Source organism: Ovis canadensis, chromosome 20 (assembly GCF_042477335.2).
Source record: "Ovis canadensis isolate MfBH-ARS-UI-01 breed Bighorn chromosome 20, ARS-UI_OviCan_v2, whole genome shotgun sequence".
Taxonomy (NCBI): Eukaryota; Metazoa; Chordata; class Mammalia; order Artiodactyla; family Bovidae; genus Ovis; species Ovis canadensis.
The window spans coordinates 43,248,362-43,271,864 of NC_091264.1; the positions used below are offsets into that span (position 1 = coordinate 43,248,362).

Consider the following 23,503-nt stretch of genomic DNA (forward strand, 5'->3'; position numbering starts at 1 on the left):
AGTAATTGAAAAAAGAAAGTGAAAAGAAATGGATTTCCAGAAATGTGGTTAAAATTTTGATCTCCAATATTGTTGGAAGATTCTAGTTAAATTTTTTAATGCTTTTAATTTGAAAACCCAAAAGTTTATTCTTATCTCTGGTCTCTGAGGTGTAAGAGTGAGGGTGAATGTCGGGTGGGAGAGGAAGCAGTGTGGGCTGAACAGAGAGCTGTGTCAGGGCTGTCGTGATGAATCCCATCATTCTTCCTCATTCCCTCCAGGAGGCGAGAAGGAGGAACGCCAAGAACAGAGTCAGAGTTTGGGAGATGAGGGGACTGTTGATGACAAGAAGGCCTCCCCTGCTCACAGAGGCTCGGGCCCAACCTCTCCTCCAACTGGGTCCCCGGACAAGACACCAGCGTTGCCAGAATCCTGGGCTCGGCCAGCCTTTACCTGTCACACCTGTGGCAAGTGCTTCAGCAAGCGCTCCAGCCTTTATAACCACCAGCTTGTTCACAACAGCGCCCAGTGTGGGAAGTCCTTCCAGAACCCCAAGGACCTCAGCTCCGGCCGGTGCAAGCAACTCAGGGAGAGGCCCTTCTGCTGCTCACTCTGTGGCAAGACCTACTGCGATGCTTCTGGACTGAGCCGTCACCGCCGTGTCCATCTGGGCTACCGGCCCCATGCGTGCCCCTTCTGTGGGAAGTGCTTCCGGGACCAGTCTGAGCTCAAACGCCACCAGAAGACACACCAAGGCCAGAAGCTGGGGGCTGGAAACCAGAAGCATATTGTGAGGACTCTGGATACCAGAGCTGGATTACAGGGGCTGGCAACAGGGAACCATGCACCAGTGGCTGGGACCCAAGGACCCACACTTAAAACCAAGGGTCCCAAGGGTCCCAAGACTCAGCCCCAGCCGTCAATAGACAAGAACAAGGCACCTGCCACCAAGAACCTGGTAATCGCTCAGGCCCCAGTTATTACAGACCCAGAGCCTGTGACCAGGACCCCAGCCCCAGAGCCTGTGACCAGGACCCTGGCAACCAACATGCGAGCCACACGCCTGAACACCAAGTCCACCTCTCACCCAGAGAAGCCTTCAAGACTCAAGGTCTTCTCTTGCCCTCATTGTCCCTTGACTTTTAGCAAGAAAACCCGTCTCTCCAGTCATCAGAAGGCCCACTTCACAGAGCAGTCCAACCGCTGCTTCCACTGTGGCAAGACCTTCACTTTATTCTCCGGGCTGATCCGGCACCAGCAGACTCACTGGAAGCAGAGGGTCTACTGTTGCCCTATCTGCGACGTCTGCTTTGGGGAGAAAGAGGACCTTTTGGGTCACTGGGGGGGCTACAGAAGCAAGGGGCTGTTCCTGGGCAGTCCCCACAAGTGCTGGGCCATCCTGGGTCAGTGGCTTGGCTTCTTTCCCAATGCCTCTGCTGTGGCAGGGAAGGAAGTGAATCATTCTCCTAGATCCAGACCCTCAGGAAAGGGGAGGAATGGAGAGGAAAAGGCACGCAGAAGAAGGAAAGCAGACAAGGCAGTGAAGGTCTTGGAAGGGAAATGAATGGCCTGTCCACCCGAGGTCTTTCTCTGTTTGGTTTTCCAGAGGAATGACCTCCAGGGTAAGGAGACTGGGATAAAGGAAGAGAGGTGAAGGGATAGTCGAGGACATACAGAAAAGAAAGGGGACAAGAAGTGGCACTTGGAAACTTGTATTGTTATTAATTAGCACCTAGCTTGTTTCTTTGTGTCTGATAGACCATCAAGTAGTAATTGTTCAAAAAGACAGTGGATCTCTATTAGGTATGAAGATGAGAGAGAAAGGATGAGAGAAGGGAAAGTCTGAGGGGCCCATCTGGACGAGGTGTGGAAGTAGAAGGGAGGTGTTTGAAAACAGGCGTGTTGCTCCGTTCTCATCCCTTGCTCCCCTGGCTCCTCATTGAGCTGCCCAGACAAGATGGAGCTCTGGCCAGCACTCCATGGGTTTCTCCCCAGGTCCTTACTCTGCAGGTCACTTGGCTCTCTCTGAGATATTGTGGACTTTTCCTGCACCTTCTCTTCAACCCCTCACACCCCTCAGCTCTGCCTACCAGCGCTGAGATTTTGGAAGAAATGACCACCATTTGCAAAGCTGATGTGTTGTAATTTGCAACAAGGAGGTTCATGGCAGAGACCCACTTGTCTGTGTTACTCTGCAGCACAGGTGTCCTCTGACAGAGAGAAGAACACCTGCCTGGCTGTAGCCCGAGAGGACTTCAGGTGGAAGACAGACTAAGGAGCAGAACGATGTGGCAGCAAAAAGGGGGAGAGGAAGGAAGGAGCTGGGGAAAGGGACAGACAAGGTAATGACAGAAGAGAAGTCAGTCCTGTTTGGAATTCAGAGCATTCCTGGAAATGCAGATTGCAATATCCCCGCAGCGAGGAGGGAGGCCAGTAAATGTGCAACTCAGTGGATGTGACAACCCCAAGGACTGATCCTTGGACCAGCCAGGCTCTTCTCCATCCCAGCCAAGATACGGTATCCTTCAGAAGGGGTTTCCTAGAAGGAGGAGAAAATAACTTGAAAAAGCTGTCAACAGTTCCTGTCATGAAACTGTTAAAGCAGAGAGAAGAAAGACCCTCAGGAGCCACCCAGCATCAGAGGTGAGGCCCAGGGCAGCTGCTGTAGGGAATGGATGAACGAATGGGAGAGGAGGCAGCCGGAGCGGGATTCCTGACAGTGGGGCTCCTAGCTGGGGCAGATCAGGCAGCAGATGAGAGCACCTTCAGCTCCCATCCTCCCCCAGGAGGAGACATCCCTCCACCCAGGCCAGCCCCTTCCTTTCCTCTTGGATTTTGATCCCTCAGTAGCCCCCTCTTTCCCTTGCTGCTGCTCTCTTTCTCTTTTGCTCTCAGCTTATAACAAATTGAAGAAAACTTACTTAGCTCTTCAAGAAATTGTCCTGAAAACAAAGAGAAATAGGTGATGAGCAGAAGATGACTGGCTCCTCCCACATCCTCCCTGTAGACTTTGTAGTCACGCCCCTCCCCCCTTCCACTAAGAGACCCCGCAGATCTCAATAAGTGGTTCCTGTCTTGGATTCTCTGAGGAGTCTGGGGTTGGCCATGGGGACAGAGCGGGAAGGACATTCCGGCTCTGAGTCGTGAACCCTGCTCCCATCCACCCTCTTTATGTTTCCCATTAGGGCTGGCTTGATGCCTCCAGCTCAGTGGTCCCGTGTGCTGCCCCAACACTGCACCTGCTAGTCTGCGGTGTAGCCAGTTATAGCAGATGATCAAGGCCACCAGGGGTCCGAGAACCGGCACGATGACAAATAGGGTTATCTTCCAGCAGGGCACCATCAGGAAGTGGGGATCTGAATTGTTTGCCACAAAACAAACAGGATGAACATGTGCTCCCCCTTGTGTTGCACCCACCCCTTCCATTTATTATTGCATTTCTTTGGGATTGGGGGTGCTTAATCTGGGTCCCAAAATAGTTTGGATAGAATCCAGGGAGTTCATGAATTTGCATGAGAAAAGCACTACATTTTTATTTTCATTAACTTTGAACTGAATTTAGCTTTTTCTTCCTGAAAAAGGACTGTAGGTAACAAATCAGTTATCAGTGGTACCTGTGACTTTATCACCAATGGAAACAGCATTCCCATCAGAGTTGTTTCTGAAGTCTCAAAATACTGTTTATCAATATTTTGAAATACCAGATTGTTAGACTTGCCACTACATTTTATTTAATCTATAGTTTTGTTATTTAAAGAAACATTGGTTGCTTTAATCACAAATTTGTTTATATTTTGATAACTTTCAAAACAATGGTTTTCTTTCTAATCATATGTGTTGTATTTTATGTGTACATTTCAAAACATTCTGGGAAGGGAGAGGTTTGTGAGGCTTCACCAGACTGTTGAAGAGTAGAGTTAAGACCTTTGTTATTTGAATCCTGTAAAACAAAGATCTTGGTCTTCCCCTTTGAGTTGGAGACTGTGTGTGTTTTTCTACACAATGATTAAATGCCAGGGTGGAGCCAGGGGCACCTCCAGCCTTCAGAAGCAAACACTGTTCGGGAAGGCTGCTCGGGAAGGGACCATATTAAAATTTCTGCAACATCCACTCAACAAGTATTCGGGTGCCCGTCCATTGTAGGCACTGTCCTTAGGTGCTAGGTGATCTGCAGTGAACAAAAAAGACAGAAACCATATCCTTGGGCCAACCTTTTTTTTTTTTCTTTGCTGTGTGGCATGCAGGAGCTTAGTTTCCCCACTAGGGATCAAACCCGTACCCCCTACAGTGGAAGTGCAGAGTTAGTGGACTGCCAGGCCAACATTCTAGGGGGGGGGTGTCTTCACTTCCCCCACTAAGTCTTCCCCGAGGAGTCAGTTACTTATTCTGTATTCATGAAAACTCATTTTCCCTTGTGATTTGTCAATGATGTATATGTACTTTCGTTCACCAGTTAATTTATGTGTATGTGTCACTTCCCCAACTAGACATCAAATTGATGTGCAGAGGCTCTGTTTACTTCTCCTTTGTAATTCCTGAAAAAATAAAAGCATGTACATAAAGTATTTGTAATTCCTAGAATGAGTTAACATTGGGAAGCTGTTAGTTATAGTTCCACACATGAAAGTGTGTGCTTGTGTGCTCGGTCGTGTCCAACTCTTTCCGACCCATGGACTGTGGGGTTTTCCAGGCAAGAATACTGAAGCGAGTTATTTCCTCCTCTAGCGATCTTCCCCACCTAAGGATCGAACCCACATCACCTGGAAGCTCTAAGTGTTATTAATTAATAATGCTATTATCTAACCAATCTTAGATACAGACGATGACATTCAAAGAAAGAACAAGAGGGAGAAAACCAACTGGGAGCTGGGGGTTGTTATGTCCCGAGGTGACAGGAGTGAAACACCAAGCTGACCTGGGGGGCTGGGTATCCCAGAACTTACCAAAAGTCCGGTGGAGATTCTCTGAAAGAAGAAAAAATGCAAATAAACTTAGTAGTGCACTCGCAATGATCCTTTCTCCTCTGAGCCTTTGTTATTTAATCACTTTCAATTGTTTGTAGTTGTAAGTGGTGCACAATGATGGAGGAAGGGAAGCTGTAGGATTTTACTTCTGCTCTCCCTGAAGGCAGGGAAGAGGAATGAAACTTTGTACGTCTGGTTTTAGGAGTTTTAAATAGTGAAGTTCTTGCTCCAAGGGAGCACAGGGTGTTGGGACAGAGGCAGAGATGGTCAGAGAAAATGACCATTTCAGTTAATGGGGAAGGTCTGGGGAGGGAGGGTGCCTGGAACTCACCTATCTCTGCCCAGAGTTTTCCTAAAATAGAAAAAGACAATATTGTTAATTCTACCTCAGGCAGTAGATGGAGACCCGCCGCACCCACTGCCCTGGGCCTTTGTGCAGGCTCTTTTCTCAGCATCCTGGGAGCATCCTTAGAATGAGAACTATATTTGAATCCCGGGCTTCAGGCTCATTCTTTGGCTATTGCCTGGGTTAAAGAAATGGAGAACCTCGGTAGACTGTAATGTCCACCAACACCCCAAACCAACCACTACCTCCCCCACTGCTCTCTGCTCCTTTTCCTGCTGGTTCTGGGGTCACACGGGCACTGCACCCCGCTGGGTTGTCAATTTGTTAATCTAAAGCTACTTCCCATCTGAAGGGGGAAAGAAGGAACTAAACATTTAGTTGAGCAGCTGCTTTGAGACTGGCTCTGTATTAGGCACTTTACATAACACTGTCCTCTACCTTCTAGGAGGGAGGGTGTTATCTCTGCCCGGCACAGACAAGGCAACTGAGACTTGGAGGGTTCTGGTCATTGAGCTGGACCCAAACCCAGGCTGCCCAGCTGTGTCCGACTCTGTGCGACCCCATAGATGGCAGCCCACCAGGCTCCCCCATCCCTGGGATTCTCCAGCCAAGAACACTGGAGTGGGTTGCCATTTCCTTCTCCAATGCCTGAAAGTGAAAAGTGAAAGTGAAGTCGCTCAGTTGTGTCCGACTCTTCACAACCCCATGGACTGCAGCCCACCAGGCTCCTCCATCCATGGGATTTTCCAGGCAAGAGTACTGGAGGGGGGTGCCACTAGTCAGGGCCTTTCTCCTCAGCCATGTGGGTGAAGAGGTTACTGAATATCTGGGATGAGGTCATGGGGAGAGAAGACCCCACCAATATCACCCCTTTATATACTCCAAACTGTCCTTGCTGCTTTAGCCTCATAGGAATGGGAAGGGGAAGGAGGTCATATAGGCTTTGGCTTTGGGAACACTTGGTGGAGGGGAGAATCTTGTCATGAACACTCTTGGGCACAAGAGGCAGCTTCAGACAGCTGGACCCCAGTCCTTGGTGCTGGATGGAGGAGAAATGCCTACTGTGTGGTAGGGACTTTTACTTACAGTATTTTTAAACCTAATAACACAGACCTGCCAAATTCTGAAGCTCATACTCTCCTAGAAGGATGAGCTGCTGTGTATGCTACAGGGGCCAGAAAATATGGGTTTCAGTTTGAGCTCTGCCACTTACAAGCTGTACCAGCTTGAGTAAATCTCTGAACCGCTCCAAGCCTCAGTTGCCTCCTCTGTAAAATGGGGTTATTGCATGTCAGTCCTACCTCTTATGGAAGCTAAAGGTCCTGTTGCCCAAATGATATTTACATTCAGCAAGATATAAAACTTGTCATTATGGAGTTCTGAACCCAGAAGTCCCTCAAAAATAGATATCAGCTGACCAAACTCCAAGAGGCCAGGCACTTCAGGGACAGTCCCCCGCCAGCAGCCCTCCAGCCTGTACCTCGGAGTCTGCGCTGCAGGCACAGGTAGACGAGGCCCACGGTAATCTGTAGCAGGAGCACTGGCAGGACGGCGATGAGCACCAGCACGCCGGGGTTGATCCAGTAGAAGGGATCTGAAAGGCAGAACCAGGGAGGCCCCGTGCTCAACCTCAACACCCAGCACAGGGCCCAAAGATGACTCAGAACTGACATCTGAGCTTAGGCTTAAAGGAAAAGTGGTTGTTTCCAGGCAGGGCCAGTAGTTTAGAATGACAGGAGTCTATATATTAGGCAAGTCTTGGAGAGTTTTGAGAACCACAGAAGGGACTTAGATCTGACCCTCAAGGTCATGGGGGTACTCTGAAGGATTCCATGATGAGGAGTAACAAGATCTGACACACTGCAGGATGGGGGGGTGGGGGTGGGGAGTCAATTAAGAGGCTATGATAATAGTGAAAGTAAAAAACATGAGCCTGAACTAGGACAGTGCAGGAAATCGAGGTGAACTTAAACAGGAAAAAAAAAGTCTTTTTAGTAACTCTTAAACTGAAATGTAGTGTTTCTTTCAATTATGTTTGTAGGTAACACTCTGAAACAATATGAACAGAACCTGAGACTTTGTCATCCCTAAAAAGCACAACTATTTTCATATCACAGTTGGTGCAGAAATCTCAGAATATCACCTATGGTCACCGTTTTGAAATGACACTCTGATCAGGGCCACCCCATATCTTATTTAAAAGTAACCTGGAGCAACACGATTTTGATAACTATTTTAGTACAGGTATGGTATTCTTTTCAAATATCCTTCTCTGAGAAAGGGTCTGTCAACTTTACCAGTCTGACAAAAGGGTGCATGACACAAAGAAAAGTTCAGAACCTCTGTTCTGGAGATTTTGAGAAAGTGGAATCTGTGGATTTGGTAGATGTGGACTGGAAAGGGTAAAGAGAGAGGGGGTAACCTTTGCCTTTCTGGTGCCATCAGTGCTCATTTTAGAGTCTGCCCTTCCATGCCTCAAAGCTCTCCTGGTGTAGTCTCAGCATGCAGGGACTGCGCTTTTCATTTTGTCCTCTGCTTTAGGGGGCTAACGGCTTCCCTTGTGGCTCAGTTGGTAAAGAATCCGCCTGCAGTGCGAGCGACCTGGGATCGATCCTGAGTTGAGAAGATCCCCTGGAGAAGGGAAACGCTACCCACTCCAGTATTCTGGCCTGGAGAACTCCATGGACTGTACAGTCCATTGGGTCGCAAAGAGTCCCACATGACTGAGTGACTTTCACTTACTCACTTAGGGGGCTAAATAAAGATACTGACATCAGGGTAGGCATTATGTCACAGCAAAAAACCTCAAACTGGTCTCTTAGGTAAAAACACCACCCTTCAAGCTGCAGTGTCAGGTTCTTGTCTGTTACTGTGTCCCCCAGGAGAAAACACAGTCAACTCTGCTTTCAAAGTTCTTATCGGAAGTAACCTGGAGCAACATGATTTAGCAATTACATACTTTAGTTCCTTTCTTTGTACACATTTTATATTTTAACAAAGGGTTAGAATCACAAAATGAGAGAAAAGCAAACATTGGGAGAGTTCTGATGTAAGGTGATAAGTGAAATGTGCCTGACAAAACAAATCAAACCTGAATCTGATGGTGCATATTCTAATCGATGAGTTCATAGGAAATAAAGGGTATGGAACACCATGCTGAACAACATGGGAATGAAATCATGGAGAGCTCCACAGGGCAAATACCTACCTGTGTATCTTGTCTGGATTGGATTCAAGCAAACCAACTGCAAAAATTTATTTATAAAATAATCAGAAAAATGTGAACACAAACTGGGTATTAATAGGAATTTTTGTTACAGTTTAAAGATGTAACTAATATTTTGGTTACGATTTTGTTTTGTTTGATGAATTTTTCTGTTTGAGACATACATTCTTGAGAATTTAGCAAATGATGTGCTAATGCTGTCTAGGATTTGCCTGAGTAATTCAACTGGGGAGGAAGTTGATGGGTGTGGTTGAATGAAACAGGTTGTCTGTCCCTGGTTCATAACTACTGCAGTCAGGTGATGGGAACTGGGAGGCTCATAAGAATCTCTCTACTCCTGGGAGTATTTTACAGTTTCATAATGAAGAGTTTAAGGAAAGGTTTAGAGACAACTAGTAATAAAATCATAAAAGTGACAAGAAAAATGCAAAGTTGGAAAGTGAGATTAGAAACTCTTTAGAGAAAAGGGAAGGTAATTACACCTGAGAATCCCATGGACAGAGGAGCCTGATGCGCGCTACAGTCCACGGGATCGCAAGTGTTGGGCACGACTTAGTGACTAAACCACCAATTACACCTGAAATTTGGCAATCACATGCTTACTGCATTTCGGTCCTAAATTTGTCTTGGCTTCCTGGAGCCACAGGCCAGGTGAGTGGTCCCTTATAAAATACTCTTTTTTTTTTTTTAAGACTCTTAGGCATGCAGATTACGAGATAGGAGGAAGTGGGTTGGATTATGGAAATCCACCCAAAGGAAAACTTTCTCCCCAGGGAGGTTTTTTTTTTTTTTTTCTCCTGGGGATGGGAAATGTATTGGGGGAGGTAGTTTTTGAGCAAGGAGGAAGTTACTGAACAGGAATGAGGAAAATCAGCCAACTGGAGAGGTCCTCACTCTTAGACTCCCTTGCAGGTAAAAATCCCCCAGTAAGAACAGCTGTATGAAGAACATTCTGTGCCACACAAAGCTTTTTTCACATGCCTGAAATCCCTCCGTAGAAACAGTGCTTTGTTATCCCACATACAATGCCATCTTCTGGTCCCAGCACTGCGACAGCGGCCCTTGAGACACAAAAGTGATCGATTGTCTGATGTTTGTGCTGCAGGTGGGGAGGAGGGAAGGAAAATGACCTGAGGCTCTGGCCTCAAAATATTTTTGATCCTCAATTAAATAGCAATTAACTTTCAAATCTCCCCCTCCTCGTGCACATCTTAACTCCTCAGGGATAGATAAAACAAAGTTTCAAAGTCATCCATCACACAAAACATACTGCAATGAAATTCTGGAGAAAGGAGGGAATGGAGGTAAAATCTACAGGTAACATCTCTTTCTATGAATATATTCAGACATTTCTTCTACTTGTTTAACTCACTTGCAGCTATGTTTATCAGGAATATATTCTTCAAAAATGTACCTCATCTAATAAAACACCACAAACACATCAGCTGAGGAATTCATTGTAATAGGATTTGATCAATTTGACTCCTTAGGAATAGGGCTCTTATTCATAACAAATAAATAAAAAGACAATACAAAACAAAACAAGAAGGGAAAAAGTCCACTTGGATACTTTGATTAACTTTTAGATAATTCATATTCCCCTTGAGTAGCCCAAAATAACACTATAGATTGTTCTGGATTTTGCTGCCTGCATTTATCATTTTTTTCTATTTAAAATAAAAAGGTTTCCCTAGGCATATCCACAAATGTATACATTATGTGTACATTTTTATATAAATGGATACATATGATATGGATAAAATTACAGTCCTTTTTCTTTTTGTTGGATTACACCCTATCCTCCCTTCTTTCCCCCAAAGTGAACCATATTAACTTTCTTACCAATGTCTTTTTATGTTTCTCTGATATAAAACATAAGGTTTTGTCCTGTTCCTTATATTTTGTAGCTGTCTTTTATTATCCAACAATACCTTGTGAAATGCCTCCAGGCTGTCTGGTATGGCCCTAAAGCAATTTTTTACATGGCTCCATGATATTCACTATATGGATAACAGTGTTTACTCAGTCACTCCCTACTCTTGGGTCTGGACTCTGATTCTGGCTTCTTTCTCATGTAGAATAATGATGTAGCAGACATTGTAGGCATATGAATTCCCACGTGCTGATGTGTGTATCTCTATGAAGTTAATTCCCAGGAGCAAGCTGTTTGGGTTGAAGGATCTCATCTCCACTGAAAGAATGGTCAGAGGCTCAGAGGAAGGTCTTGGCCATCGATCAGGCGATACCTACTGATACACTACTCACCTTCCACTTTCAATTCCATTGCTGCCTCCTCTTGGTAAGAGTGATCTCGGAAGAAGCAGGTAAAACCTCCTTCATCTGAGAACCTCACATTCCGGATCCTGAGGGTCACTTTCCCCTCCCCAATGGTCTCTTTTAGCAGCTGCGTGCGGCCCCGGTATTCAGGTGCCTGCTCTTCATCTTGGTCCTTGCCATTTCGGTAGAGATGAACCACCCTGGAGAAGGGGGGCCGATACCATCCCACCTCCATGCCTGTAGCATTCTTTCCTGGAGATATGCGACAGGGCAATTCCACTTCATCCCCCACCAGCGCCCGGATGGGGTGTCCTGGTCCTATTACTCTGAACTGTCCTGTCCAAGACACCAAAGAAAAGAAACTGAGTGTCAGAGGGAACCTGGACAAACAAGTCTTTCATGGGAAGGAAGGGCTGCTTCAAACAGGGATAGAAGAAGCAGATTGATTTTTAAGTGGAATTCTAGAACCAGGGAGAAGCTCAATATTTCTTAAAGGTCTCTGGTCAGAGAGATACTGTGAGTTCCCTGCATAGACCATTCTAGCCAGTGGCCATCTCATCCCTTAGGAATGTAGCCCAACATTGCTCAGTTTAATGGTCCCGTGGGCCTTCCTGTTCAGACTTGGCCAGATTGATTCTTACACTCCCTTAAGTGGTTTTGCTTTGGCCACTTTACTGCTATCACCTCTCTATCACTTCTCAGCTCTCTGTCCTGTTCACACCCTGGTCCCAAATTCTTCTCTGAGATCACCCTAGAGGTGGCTCTATTTTCTTCTTCATTTCCTCTGTATCTTCAGCCCTCTCTATAGCTCCTGGACCCTGCCATACATGCTCCCAGTCTGTTTTCATCTGTGGGATGTGTCTCCTCCTCAGACAGGGAGCAACTGGGAGATGAGGCTGCTTTCTCCATTAGACCTGCAAAGATTTCCTGAAGGCATGCATAGCCCCCCTCTGTTAGGTGGCTCCTTGAGGTTGGGAATGTGTCTTCTGAGAGCAGGGCTCCTCTGTAAAAACTTATTAGTGTCTGATCGTGCAGAACAGAACTCTCAGAACAGAACTCTCAGACGTGACAAGACACTTCAACAAACATTTATCGAGGTTTACCTTGGGACAAGTGTGACTAAGCATGTTATAGGTTTCATCTCATTGAACCGTGACAGCAACACCAAAAGGTTGTTATGATATTCCCTGTTTGATAGGTGAGAAATCAAAGCTGGAATGATAGGTAAGAACCAAGTTCAGGGAGAGCCCTGAGTTAAAGTCACATGATGGAGTTGGGGTCCCTTCTGAAGGCTGTAGGGAGGCTCTGAAGTTGTCTGAGGGGAATCATGTCAGCACATCTATGTTTTGGAAAGATCACTTGCATGGCAACTTGGGGATGTGTTGAAGGAGGTGAGCCCAGGGAACTAGCCTTTCTGTTCTCAGAGTCTCCCCAGGGCAGGAATAAAGAGAAATCTTACCTGCAGAGATGGAAGTCAACTGGAGGAAGAGGAAGAGGAGGGAGGGGAGACAGCTGGGCAGAGAGGAGCTCAATAAACTGGCCATCTCCACTGTCGGTGGGGACAGAGAGCCCCTGCAGCAGGGTCAGGCCAAGGAGTGGCCCTTGGGGTGCATGTCCCCACCCCTGATAAAGTCCTAGGGGAGGATCGGGGAGGGCAGAGCTGCCCTGGCCCTGCCTCTTCCCCAGAGAGCCACAGCTGTGCTCCCAGGCACAGCCCCATGTCATCCCTGCCAGGACTTACACAAAAGGGCTACAGAGCCAGGGGATGACCAGGGTTTGCCTTCCCCACCCCCTCGGAGCCGGAGCAGAGGCTGCCTGGTACTGGGCCTTCCTCCCCCACTCCCTCCTGGCAGCCAGCCTTCCAGGGGGCTTCCAGGATCTGACCTGTTGGGATGAATCACTCACTGGACCTCAGGCTGGAGCTTGTCCAAGTGATCTGCAAGGTCTCTTCAACCCCTCACGTCCAGGCGCTAGCCAAGGGAGAGGGATCTGTGTTGGATTTTTTAAAAAATGAAGAAGAAACATTTAGACTTAGTTTCCTATTTCTACCATCTTCTGTCATCACCAGGCCATTCATTCCTCTTGGTGTCTGACCTTCCTCTCTCTCACTGCAAATCTAAATGCCCTTCCTTATGTTCTGATGTGTTGCTTGGATTTAGTTAGCTTCTCCCTCCCAAAGAATATTAATACAGTTTGGAAAGTCACACGAGTTGATTGCCACCTGTGCTTGGAGAAAGTATTAGAAGATCTGCAAAGTCAGTGACTGTCAATCAACACAGGCACTGAGGACAGACCAGCAACCAGGATGCATCCTCCAGCCGGGGCATCACTCTCCAGTTTCTTCCGTCTCACAAGGAAAGTGAGATCTGGGGTGGAACCTGCACGGAACAGACCATGGGGTCACAAAGAGTCAGACACTGAACAACCAAATAAACAAATAAGAATCCATTTTCCTTGCATTGGACGCTCAGAGTCCCAACCACTAAGGAAGTTGCCGAGAGCTAGGATTTGAAGTCACTCTACCTCTGAAGAGCTCACTTCCCTTACCTCCATGCCCTCAACTGCCTCACATCTTTGTAAAGGAGGTGGATTTCTGGAGCTGGGGTGAGCAGTCCCTTGGATGACATGGTCTCTGGACAAGGGGAGAGAAGGGAAACAAAGCCGGTGGTGTTGCCATTTACAGAAATCGCTATAGGAGCCTCTGGGTTTGCTGAGCATGGAGCATGGTGTGGTCGTGTCTAACAACCCTGTGCTGTTGGTCAGGCTGGTCATGACGGTCAGCAGTTAATTGTTACTTTAATTCTGTGTGGCATATGTTATGTGCTCTTACAAATATTCTTCAGTTGTTTCTTGCTCTCCTCAGCAGTGTCCATTTGAGCCACACCTCTCACCAGGTCTGGTAACAGTCTGTGTACACAGTCATGTATGCAAAGTGACATGCTATAAATATGGTAATGTATATGTTAATCAGCACACTATCCATATGTGAGATAGTAAGCACTCAATAAATGGGAGCTTACCTAGATGTTCCCGAACAGCAGTACTGCGTAAGGTTTTCTAAAGAATGTGTAGAATATGGATCATGCACTGTTCTGCTTCTTATGTTCGCTTAATAATGCATAATCCCACATTAGTATATAATATAGCCCTCTTGAACTTTGGAAAATGGATTCTTGTTTATTTGGTTGTTCAGTGTCTGACTCTTGGCGACCCCATGGTCTGTCCATGAAATTCTTCAGGCAAGAATACTGGAGTGGGTTGCCATGCCCTTCTCCAGGGGATCTTCCCAACCCAGGGATCGAGCCCATGTCTCCTGTATTTCAGGCATATTCTTTATCATCTGAGCTACCAGCTACTAGGTTACATATAAATGTATTCCATTAACTTAAATTAATAAATATTTAGCAGAAATGATGTGTGTCAATCCTTATATTAGGCTCTGATTGTAAAAGTTTCAGCAGGACAAAGAAAAAAGTTTTTTTTTTTTCTTTTTTGGCCCGTAGCATGAGGCTTGAGGGATCTTAGTTTCCTGATTAGGGTTGAACCTGGACCTCCCGCAGTGGAAGTCTGGAGTCCATGCCACTGGAAAGCCAGGGAATTTCCAAGAAGATTCCAGCTTTCTCTATAGTTTCACTCTTGATATGTCACGGTGGCCTTGTTTTTGTTTTTGCTATTTAATGTTGCATTTCTTCAGGCATAAGGGTGAATGCAGGCCTTCCCACATGCCTAGGGTCCCGTCCCTCTACTGGGCACAACACATGTGTATGCCTGACTCCACTTCTCTCCTGTGCCCAGGCTCCTGCTGGGAGGCACTGAGGGTGGCAGTGGTTCCTGGGTGGAGTTGAAGACATCTGAAAACCAGTCCTGGGGAGATTAAGAAGTGAGATCAAGCTTGAATCTAGGCCCCAAACCCTCAGCACACATTCTATTACCCCACTGGACTTCTTTTACAAAACACAAATTGAAAGAAAAGTGTTAAGAATTTCAAGATAGTGACATAGAGGGCAATTCCCTGGTGACGCAGTGAAGACTCCATGCTCCCAATGCAGGGGGCCTGGTTTGGTCCCTGTCAGGGAACTAGATCTTGCATGCTGCAACTAAAACCCAGAGCAGCCAAAAAAAAAAAAAAAAAAAAGATAGTGACACGGAGCATTAAAGCCCAAACACAGTGCTCCCTCCTAATCATGGGGTCCTGTGCAGCTGTGCTGGTTGTCCACTGCCCTCTGTACAGGTGCAGTTGTTAGCTCAAAAAGCATGTGCAGTTGCAGTTTTAATAAATTGCCCTGCACAAAGCTGTATACTCTGTACATGTGAATATACTATAGCTCAGCTTTCTCCTCTGCAAGTGAGGAGAATGACATCTGTCCCATTAGGACTGTGAGCAGAATTACAGGAAGGAACCCACGGGAACTGTGAATGGTACACAGTAAACACTCTGTAAGTGCCCTTATTTGCTCTCACTTGCAGTGATCTTTTTCTTCTGGAGCTCCCCCTAGTGGTACGAATATCAGGAGGAAATTGATATTTTCCGCTTTTGTGGCCTTATTTTCACAGTATGCTGCTGCTGCTGCTGCTAAGTCGCTTCAGTCGTGTCCGACTCTGTGCGACCCCACAAACGGCAGCCAACTAGGCTCCTTCGTCCTTGGGATTCTCCAGGCAAGAATACTGGAGTAGGTTGCCATTTCCTTCTCCACACATGTGCTTAAACTGGTTTGCAAGTTCCTAGGAGACTCAATAACTGATAGATTGTAAAACGTCTAATTTCTATCCATTTAGCCCAATGTTTCATGGGTCTACAGAAGAAATGCGAACACTGATCTGAGTAAGCTGATGCAGGTATCCAGCAAGTGAGTCCTTGTAGCCAAAAGTTTACGTTTTATCTATCAATATTTCTTCCATGTTTGTGTCTTCTTTGTAATTATTCTGAATTTCACCACCAATATTTTAATTTTTCAAAAAGAAAAGCATTCAACTTGTTATGAATCAGGTGAGTCAAGCATTTAGGCTTGCTACCCACCCCGTCTCCTGCCCCATAGATGGGAATGAATTTGTGCTGATTTTGAGCAAAATGTAATGAAGAGAAGGCAAGCGCAAGCCACTCCAGTGCCCTTGCCTGGAAGGTCCCATGGGTGGGGGAGCCTGGTAGGCTGCTGTCCATGAGGTCGCTACGAGTCCGACAGGACTGAGCAACCTCACTTTCACTTTTCACTTTCATGCATTGGAGAAGGAAATGGCAAGCCACTCCAGTGTTCTTGCCTGGAGAATCCCAGGGACGGGGGAGCCTGGTGGGCTGCGGTCTATGGGGTGGCACAGAGTCGGACACGACTGAAGCGACTTACCAGCTAGCAGCAGCAGCAGTCCTATGGAAGAGGCGTTAAGCTGTTCTGAGGCTCCTCTTGGAGTAAAACAGGTACAATTCAGAGCTAGAGTTCAGTTCAATACAAAGGAGAATCTTCTGTCCATCAGACTGAGGGAGAGAGCTGGCATCCCATTCCTGGACGTCCTGCCAACTTAGAATGGCAGGTTAGGCTAGGTAACTCTAAGATGTTTTTCGTAGCTGTATAACCTTACAAGAATATACATTTCCTTCTTTCTTCCCCTCTCCTCCTCACTTCTTTCCTACCTCCCTAATGCCTTCACTTTTTGCCAACGCCCACTAAAGATGTCGAAGGTGAAGGCCCAGGAGGTGCTCCCAGTCTGCCTCGCAACAGGTGACGTATACGGCTTTTGCGCCGAGAACTGGTTGCCAGGAGCCCTTGAGGGGCGGGGAACAACGCAAAAGCGAGGCGCCCTCAGACCGAACAACAGTGACATCCAGTTTCAACCGGGAAAGCCTTTCTTGCTCTTTCAGTTTAGACCCACCTCCCTTGGTTACCTAACTTCCTCCTCTGTCTCTTTCCTCTCCTTTTGTCGACCCTGGATTAAGGAGCCCTTAAATGCTGCGGCGCCAATAGCTCAGGAGAGGGAAGATCCAGTTGGCCCTTCTGGCGCCTGCCCAGTCCCTGAGAGCACCCGCCTGCGAATGGCCCTTCTGTCCCTACGCGGTTGCTCCTACGAAGGAAAACGTCGTGGCCATTTTGGAGCTGAGAGACTGTCTTTTTGCCCATCATCTTAGAGTCTGGCAACGACAGTCTTTTTTCTTTTTTTCACCTACCAGAGAAAACTACACGGAGAGAGAATTCTGTTCGGAATTCGTACAACTTTTTCAGGGCTCCCAATATCCCTACTCTAGAATATGACAGACTGTCTCTCTCTCTCTCTCTCTCTCTCTCTCTATATATATATATATATATATGCCTAGATGCTCAAGTGCAAATTCCAGCTCCATGCAGCTGATTGATAAACATGCCAGACTCCAGTTTACTAGGCTGTGGGAGAATGTTACCTTGGATAGAAAAAGAAGCCTCAGCTTCTTTAACTGTAAAATGGGAGTTATGGGGTTGATGTGAGGATTGAATGAGACAAGGTATGTAAGGTACTTAGGTCTGTATCTGACTCTCAAAGGCCATAATAACACCTTTTGTGCAGGGCCTGCCTGGGCATAGAAAGTCCAGCCATGAGAGCAGGACTCTATCTTGTTTTCCCTGTATCCTCCTAGGCTGGAAGAAAGAGGGATACATAATAGAATATGGTTGTGTAAAGAATAAATGAAAAACTGGAATTTTCACCTTCAGATCACCAGCGTTTGTAGTATTCTCTCTTTCAGGCTGTGGGTTCTGCCTCCAGGTACCTTCTTGCATTGTAATCCCTTTAGATCAGTGTTTACACTTTTACTTGGTCTATGATCATACCAACTTGTTAATTCAGAGGTTAGTATTTTTGACTTTTGATCTTGAATCCTGGATTAAGGGCTTTGTGTGATGAGGAGCTTCGGGTGTCTGCTTGCCTGGAGGGAACTATTTTGAGGGGTAGGGATGACCTATGATAAATGGCTTTGGTTGCTTTTCAGGGGCCAAATGTGGCTTACCTGAAGCCAGGATCTCCTCGCCCTTCCCCCTCACCTTTGCCATCCCTTAATATTATACCCAGGACTTCCCTGGTGGTCTAGTAGTTAAGAATCCATCTTCCAACGCAGGGGATGAGGATTTGATCTCTGGTTGGGGAAGTTTTTCCAGTGGTCATGTATGGATGTGAGAGTTGGACTGTGAAGAAAGCTGAGTGCCAAAGAATTGATGTTTTTGAAGTGTGGTGTTGGAGAAGACTCTTGAGAGTCCCTTGGACTGTAAGGAGATCCAACCAGCCCATTCTAAAGGAGATCAGCCCTGGGTGTTCTTTGGAAGGAATGATGCTAAAGCTGAAACTCCAGTACTTTGGCCACCTCATGCGAAGAGTTGACTCATTGGAAAAGACTCTGATGCTGGGAGGGACTGGGGGCAGGAGGAGAAAGGGACGACTGAGGATGAGATGGCTGGATGGCATCACCGACTCAATGGACATGAGTTTGAGTGAACTCTGGGAGTTGGTGATGGACAGGGAAGCCTGGTGTGCTGTGATTCATGGGGTCGTAAAGAGTCGGACATGACTGAGCTACTGAACTGAACTGAGGAAGTAAGATCCCACATGCTGTGGGGCAAACTAAGCCTACCCAGCACAACTAGAGCTCGAGCTCAGTAACAGGAGAAGGCCACTGACTGCAATGAAGACCCAGTGCAGTCTGTATATACATGTTCTTCCCAACCTCTGCTTCCACAGCTTCCGAGACTCTCACAGGCACAGGACCCAAGTCTTTCTCTTTCTGTCATCTTCCCTCCTGCTCTAGGAAAGGAAGACATTTTTTTTCCCACCAAGGCAATCCATCTCTGTGCTTATCCCAGGGGATGTTGATGCTCTGAACCCGCAGCACCCAGGTGCTCAAGAATCCTTCAAGTGCCAGATGAGAAGACTGATATCTAGATTTGTTAATCAATCAAGTTGATTCAAATGTATTCTTTCTTGTTGAATGAATGTTATGACAGGCATTTTGACTAATCAGAACAATTTGGTTCTCATTTGCCCTTGTCAGCAGCATTCTAAGTGGTTGGTATTGCGAAGTCGTGAGATATATACTTTTACCTCAGAAAAAAACATTATGGAGAGGGAAAAATATTATATTTATATGTTTGACTGTAGGTGTTTTTTTAATCCTTTAGCTATGGACTTTATTGTTTTAATATTTGCAGCTATTATTCTATACATAAGTTGTAATTTTTTTTACAAAACTCTATATTCCATATTGCTAGGTCACTTCACTCCCATTTTATACCGGATTTCCCTCAAGAAGTAGTTTCCTAAATCACAATCTGCCTGATTGTGTGTTGTTGCTGTTCAGTTGCTAAGTTGGGATCGGCTCTTTGGGATGCCATGGACTGTAGCCTATTTATCTGTGCATGAGATTTCCCAGGCAAGAATACTGGAGTGTGTTGCTATTTCCTTCTCCATGACTGTAGGATTTTAAAATATGCTTCTTGAAACCATTCTTTCAAGTTACTGACTTACTAACAACCACAGAAGTTCAACCAATTCAGTTAGTCTGTTGATGCTATTCCCTTAAAGAAGGACAAAGATTTTGAAAGGAGACAGTAAACTATTAAGAGGATTGGGGCCTTAAAATTAATGAGAGTGGAGTTGAATGTGGAGACGTGTGTTTCTATGGGTGGGGTGGGATGGACATCGGGTACAGTAGTTTTGTGTTGGTTATGGCTACGCTTCCAGTGTGGTCTTGAAACATTATGGCTATTTCTATTTCCCCAGCACAGCTTTCTGCTTAACTGGGATTAATTAGGGCTACATACTATTGCATTCAAATCAAGGCTAGGAAATGAGACATTTCCTTGTTATTTCATACAGTGTTTGATATAGTTTCACAGTGAACATATGGCTTTTATAATAATGATTAAAAAAACCAAAACAAAACAACCTTACCAAACAAGCCTGGAAAATCTCCTTAACTGGGAAAAATAGTTTCTGGAGGAACTTAAGCTTGCCTTGTAACCAGTGCCTTCTAGTGATCAAATTAAGTTATTGCTGTGAGATTGGACACAGCAAGCATGGAGGGACACTGGGTGAAGTTTAGCTGGGGTCTGTCCTTGTGAGAGTACTTAGTGGAGGACATATTGTATCTTAGTTGGTTGACAAAGTTGTATAGAGTTTATACGCACTGAAATATTAATGCATCAATGAACTCACATTTAAGAACCTGGTGGTGTGTAACATACCAGCATTGAATGCTAATTGTGGAGGAAATAACTAATTCTTGTTCTTGGGGAGTTTTTTAATCTCCTCAAAATGTTTTCTATGATTGTTTTAATATTTGTTCCTCACAATAATATGTAGCATAAGAAGATTAAATAAAAGTTTTATTCCTTTGTGTTGGTGATGAAACTGAGACCAGAGATGTTATGAGGGGCCTGAGGTCGCCAGATGATTGTTGTCAGGGTAAGACCTAGAACCCTGAATTCTAGGTTATCAGACTGGCATTTTTTTCCAGATGTTTCTGCTCCAGTTAGGGGTGGAAATATGCAGGCTTCATTTTATATTTAGGATTTTATTAAGTTCAATTAGATATTGAAGCTAGTGGTCCACTAAGTTTTCTCTACCATTTCTGTAGCTTTTAATTCCCTTTCTACACCTTCTTATTATTTTCCTCAAACTGAACTGTTTGGAGACCTGACTTTCAGCAACAGCATGAAATTTGTATATAATTAATTTTTTCTTATTAATCAAACCTATTTTAAATTATAACTTCCTCCAGTCTTCTAGTCATTGCTATGAGTGTATGGGTTTGAATAATTCTACCCCAGAGTAAGGAAACTTGATATTTTAATTAGTTCTCATATCAAATATATATTATCGGTCTTTATTTTTTAAACTGAAAAAAACCCCCAAAAACCCAGAGCCTTGAAGCATGGATTTATTTTGCTATCTTTCTCGATCCCAGTTTCCAAATCACTTTTGCAGATCATAAGGACTATGAAGGCTGCTGACACCATATTTCTCTCAGATGTGTGACACCCCAGAGTGCCTGGCATTGTGCTTTGCTCCACAAATATCTGTTGAATAAATGAAAACAAAACAAAACCTACAGCCAATGCAGTTTCCTTCATACACCTGTAATACTTTCAATAATGGTTATGGAACAATAATATTTTCTTATGAGGCTCTTAGCAATAATGCCCATGACATAGATAAGAAAAACATTCTGAATCCTTTATTTTTCTGCGCAGACTCCTTGATGATATCCTCTTTTTCAGGCAAGAGTCCCCTTTTGTCTGTGTTCTGTGCTCAGTCTCTCAGTCGTGTCTGACTCTTTGCGACCCCATGCACTGTAGTCTGCCAGGCTCCTCTGTGCATGGGATTTTTCCAGGCAAGAATACTGGAGTGGGTTGCCATTTCCTTCTCCAGGGGATTTGTCCTGACCCAGGAATCAAACCAATGTCTCTTGCAGCTCCTGCATTGGCAGGCAGATTCTTTACCACTGAGCCACCTGGGAAGTCCTCCCTTTGCCAGTAGTTTGGTAATATTTGGCAACCCCGCCCCCACATGCATACACGATTTACCCATTTCTACTCTTATGGAGTGATCCTGCCAATAAATCCTCACATATGAGAATGATGTACGTACAGAATTATTCAATGCAGCTTTGTTTGTAATTGCAAAATATTATAAACATCTTAGGGTCTATTAAAAGAGAGCTGATTAAACACATTTTCATCCATTGAATGATGATTGTATGGAGACAGCCATCCAACAGAATATTATTCAGCTATGATAAAGCAAGAGGAAGGCCTTTGTGTATTATTATAGAACAATCTCTGCAAACAATCACATTGTGTCAGAAAAGGGGAAATATATTTGTTTAAATAGCTGTAATCTATCTCTGAAAGAACACATAAGAAATAAATTCTGTCCATCATGAAGCCATGATAGAACTTCTTTTCTATACCCATTGTGAGGTGTTTGAGCTGAGACTAGGCCGGGGGCACTTATAGGAGTTGCGGATGGGGACTCTTTTGGGGAGCCTCTGTGGGCCAGGAACTTTCACATCCAAGACTACCTCACTTGATCACCAGGAGACATATATTATTACCTCATTTTGAGAATGAGGCAAGGCACAGAGGGCTAAGCAATTATTTGTGTATCTTGGAGCTGTGGCGTCTGGGTACTTCCTGGTGAATCCAGGGCCAGGTGCAGTAGCAGCATCCAGAGACGGAAAAGATCTAAGAATCTGAGTGAAGGACTCTGAGAGGAGGCCAGTGCCCTCTCAGGGTTCTGTGAAGGGAAAGGAAGCAGCTTCCCTTCACTTGCTGCTTCAGACATCCTGGGGCTTCCCAGATGGCTATTGGTGGAGGATGGTGGGAGGGTATTCTTCTGGGATGGGGAATCAGAAGGACTCCATGTTTCTGTTTCTAAATTAATCACAAATATTCAATGAATTGTTGCTGTTGTTGTTAAGTTGCTAAGCCATGCCAGACTCTTTGTGACCCCATGGACTAGCAAAACAGGCTTCCCTGTCCTTCACTATCTCCCGGAGCTTGCTCAAACTCATGTCCATTGAGTTGGTGATGCCATCCAACTATCTTATCCTCTTTGCCCCCTTCTCCTCCTGCCTTCAGTCTTTCCCCAAATCAAGGTTTTTTCCAGTGAGTCAGCTTTTCACATCAGGTGGCCAGAGTATTGGAGCTTCAACTTCAGCATCAGTTCTTCCAATGAATATTCAGGGTTGATTTTCTTTAGGATCGACTGGTTTGATCTCCTTGCTGTCCAAGGGACTCTCAAGAGTCTTGTCTGACACCACAGTTTGAAAACACTAATTCTTCAGCACTCAGCCTTTTTGGTCCAACTCTCACATCTGTACATGACTACTGGAAAAACCAGAGCTTTGTACTATACAGACCTTTGTCAGCAAAGTGATATCTCTGCTTTTTAATATGCTGTCTAGGTTTGTCACAGCTTTTCTTCCAAGGAGCAAGGGTCTTTTAATTTTGTGGCTGCAGTCAATGTCCATAGTGATTTTGGAGCCCAAGAAGAAAATCTGCCTCTGTTTCCATTTTTCCCCATCTATGAGTGCCTCCTACATTTGTTACTTTATAGGCAAACATTCATTTTCTTGGTCTTCCTGTCTCTTTGAGACATGGATCATCCTATAGTAACACTTTACATACTTACACTGTGTCAGGGTTTCAGTCGTATAGAGTGCTTTATGTTGTTTGAACCTCATAATTACTTAGCAAAGCAAATGAGTGACGGTAGAAATTTTTTTTCCATTTATAGTTAGAAATTAGGGATCAGCGAGGTCAGGTCACATGCTCATATTGGGTGCTGTTTGCTAGGGTGCTGTTGCTGGCTGATCTGATTCTTTAATTCTAGGTTGGTTTTTCTTTTTCCACTTCAAATTCCTTTCTCTTTTACTTATGTTTTGCTGCCTTTCCCTCATCCAAAATAATTCCCTAAATTATATCGCCGGTGAAGCTGTCTCATAACTGAGAAAAGTATGGACGTGACATATCTTATATTTCAAGCCTTACTTCTTTCTCCTCCAAGCAAGGAAGAATAACACTTGACTCTCTGTTTGTTCTCCTCCACCAAAAAAATACATGTGAAAAAAGATGATGTATAAACAAACAAAATACATAAGTGCACCTCACAATATGGAATAAAAATGTTCTTGTAAACTATGTTCATGTAAATTGAACAATTCATATTTTATTAGATAAATCTAAGTCTAAATTTATC

General features: G+C 45.0%; 2 protein-coding genes across 3 annotated transcripts in view; one reads left to right on the top strand and one right to left on the bottom strand.

Annotated features, from left to right (window-relative positions):
- The window catches only part of ZFP57 (ZFP57 zinc finger protein), a 24,795-nt gene extending 20,251 nt beyond the window's left edge, over positions 1 to 4,544 (top strand). For both annotated transcript variants that reach the window (XM_069563642.1, XM_069563643.1), the window contains one exon: positions 261 to 4,544. In XM_069563642.1, coding sequence (XP_069419743.1) covers positions 261 to 1,543 — 1,283 coding nt within the window. In that variant the 3' untranslated portion in view covers positions 1,544 to 4,544. The remainder of the gene's footprint in view (positions 1 to 260) is intronic.
- Positions 4,545 to 4,774: 230 nt separating this feature from the next.
- Positions 4,775 to 12,375, bottom strand: MOG (myelin oligodendrocyte glycoprotein). The gene is given in 7 exon segments (XM_069563786.1): positions 4,775 to 4,826; positions 4,828 to 4,875; positions 4,877 to 4,943; positions 5,275 to 5,295; positions 6,770 to 6,883; positions 10,781 to 11,128; positions 12,252 to 12,375. Coding segments are annotated over 7 exon segments (735 nt in total). The 5' UTR covers positions 12,337 to 12,375.
- Positions 12,376 to 23,503: the final 11,128 nt, after the last annotated feature.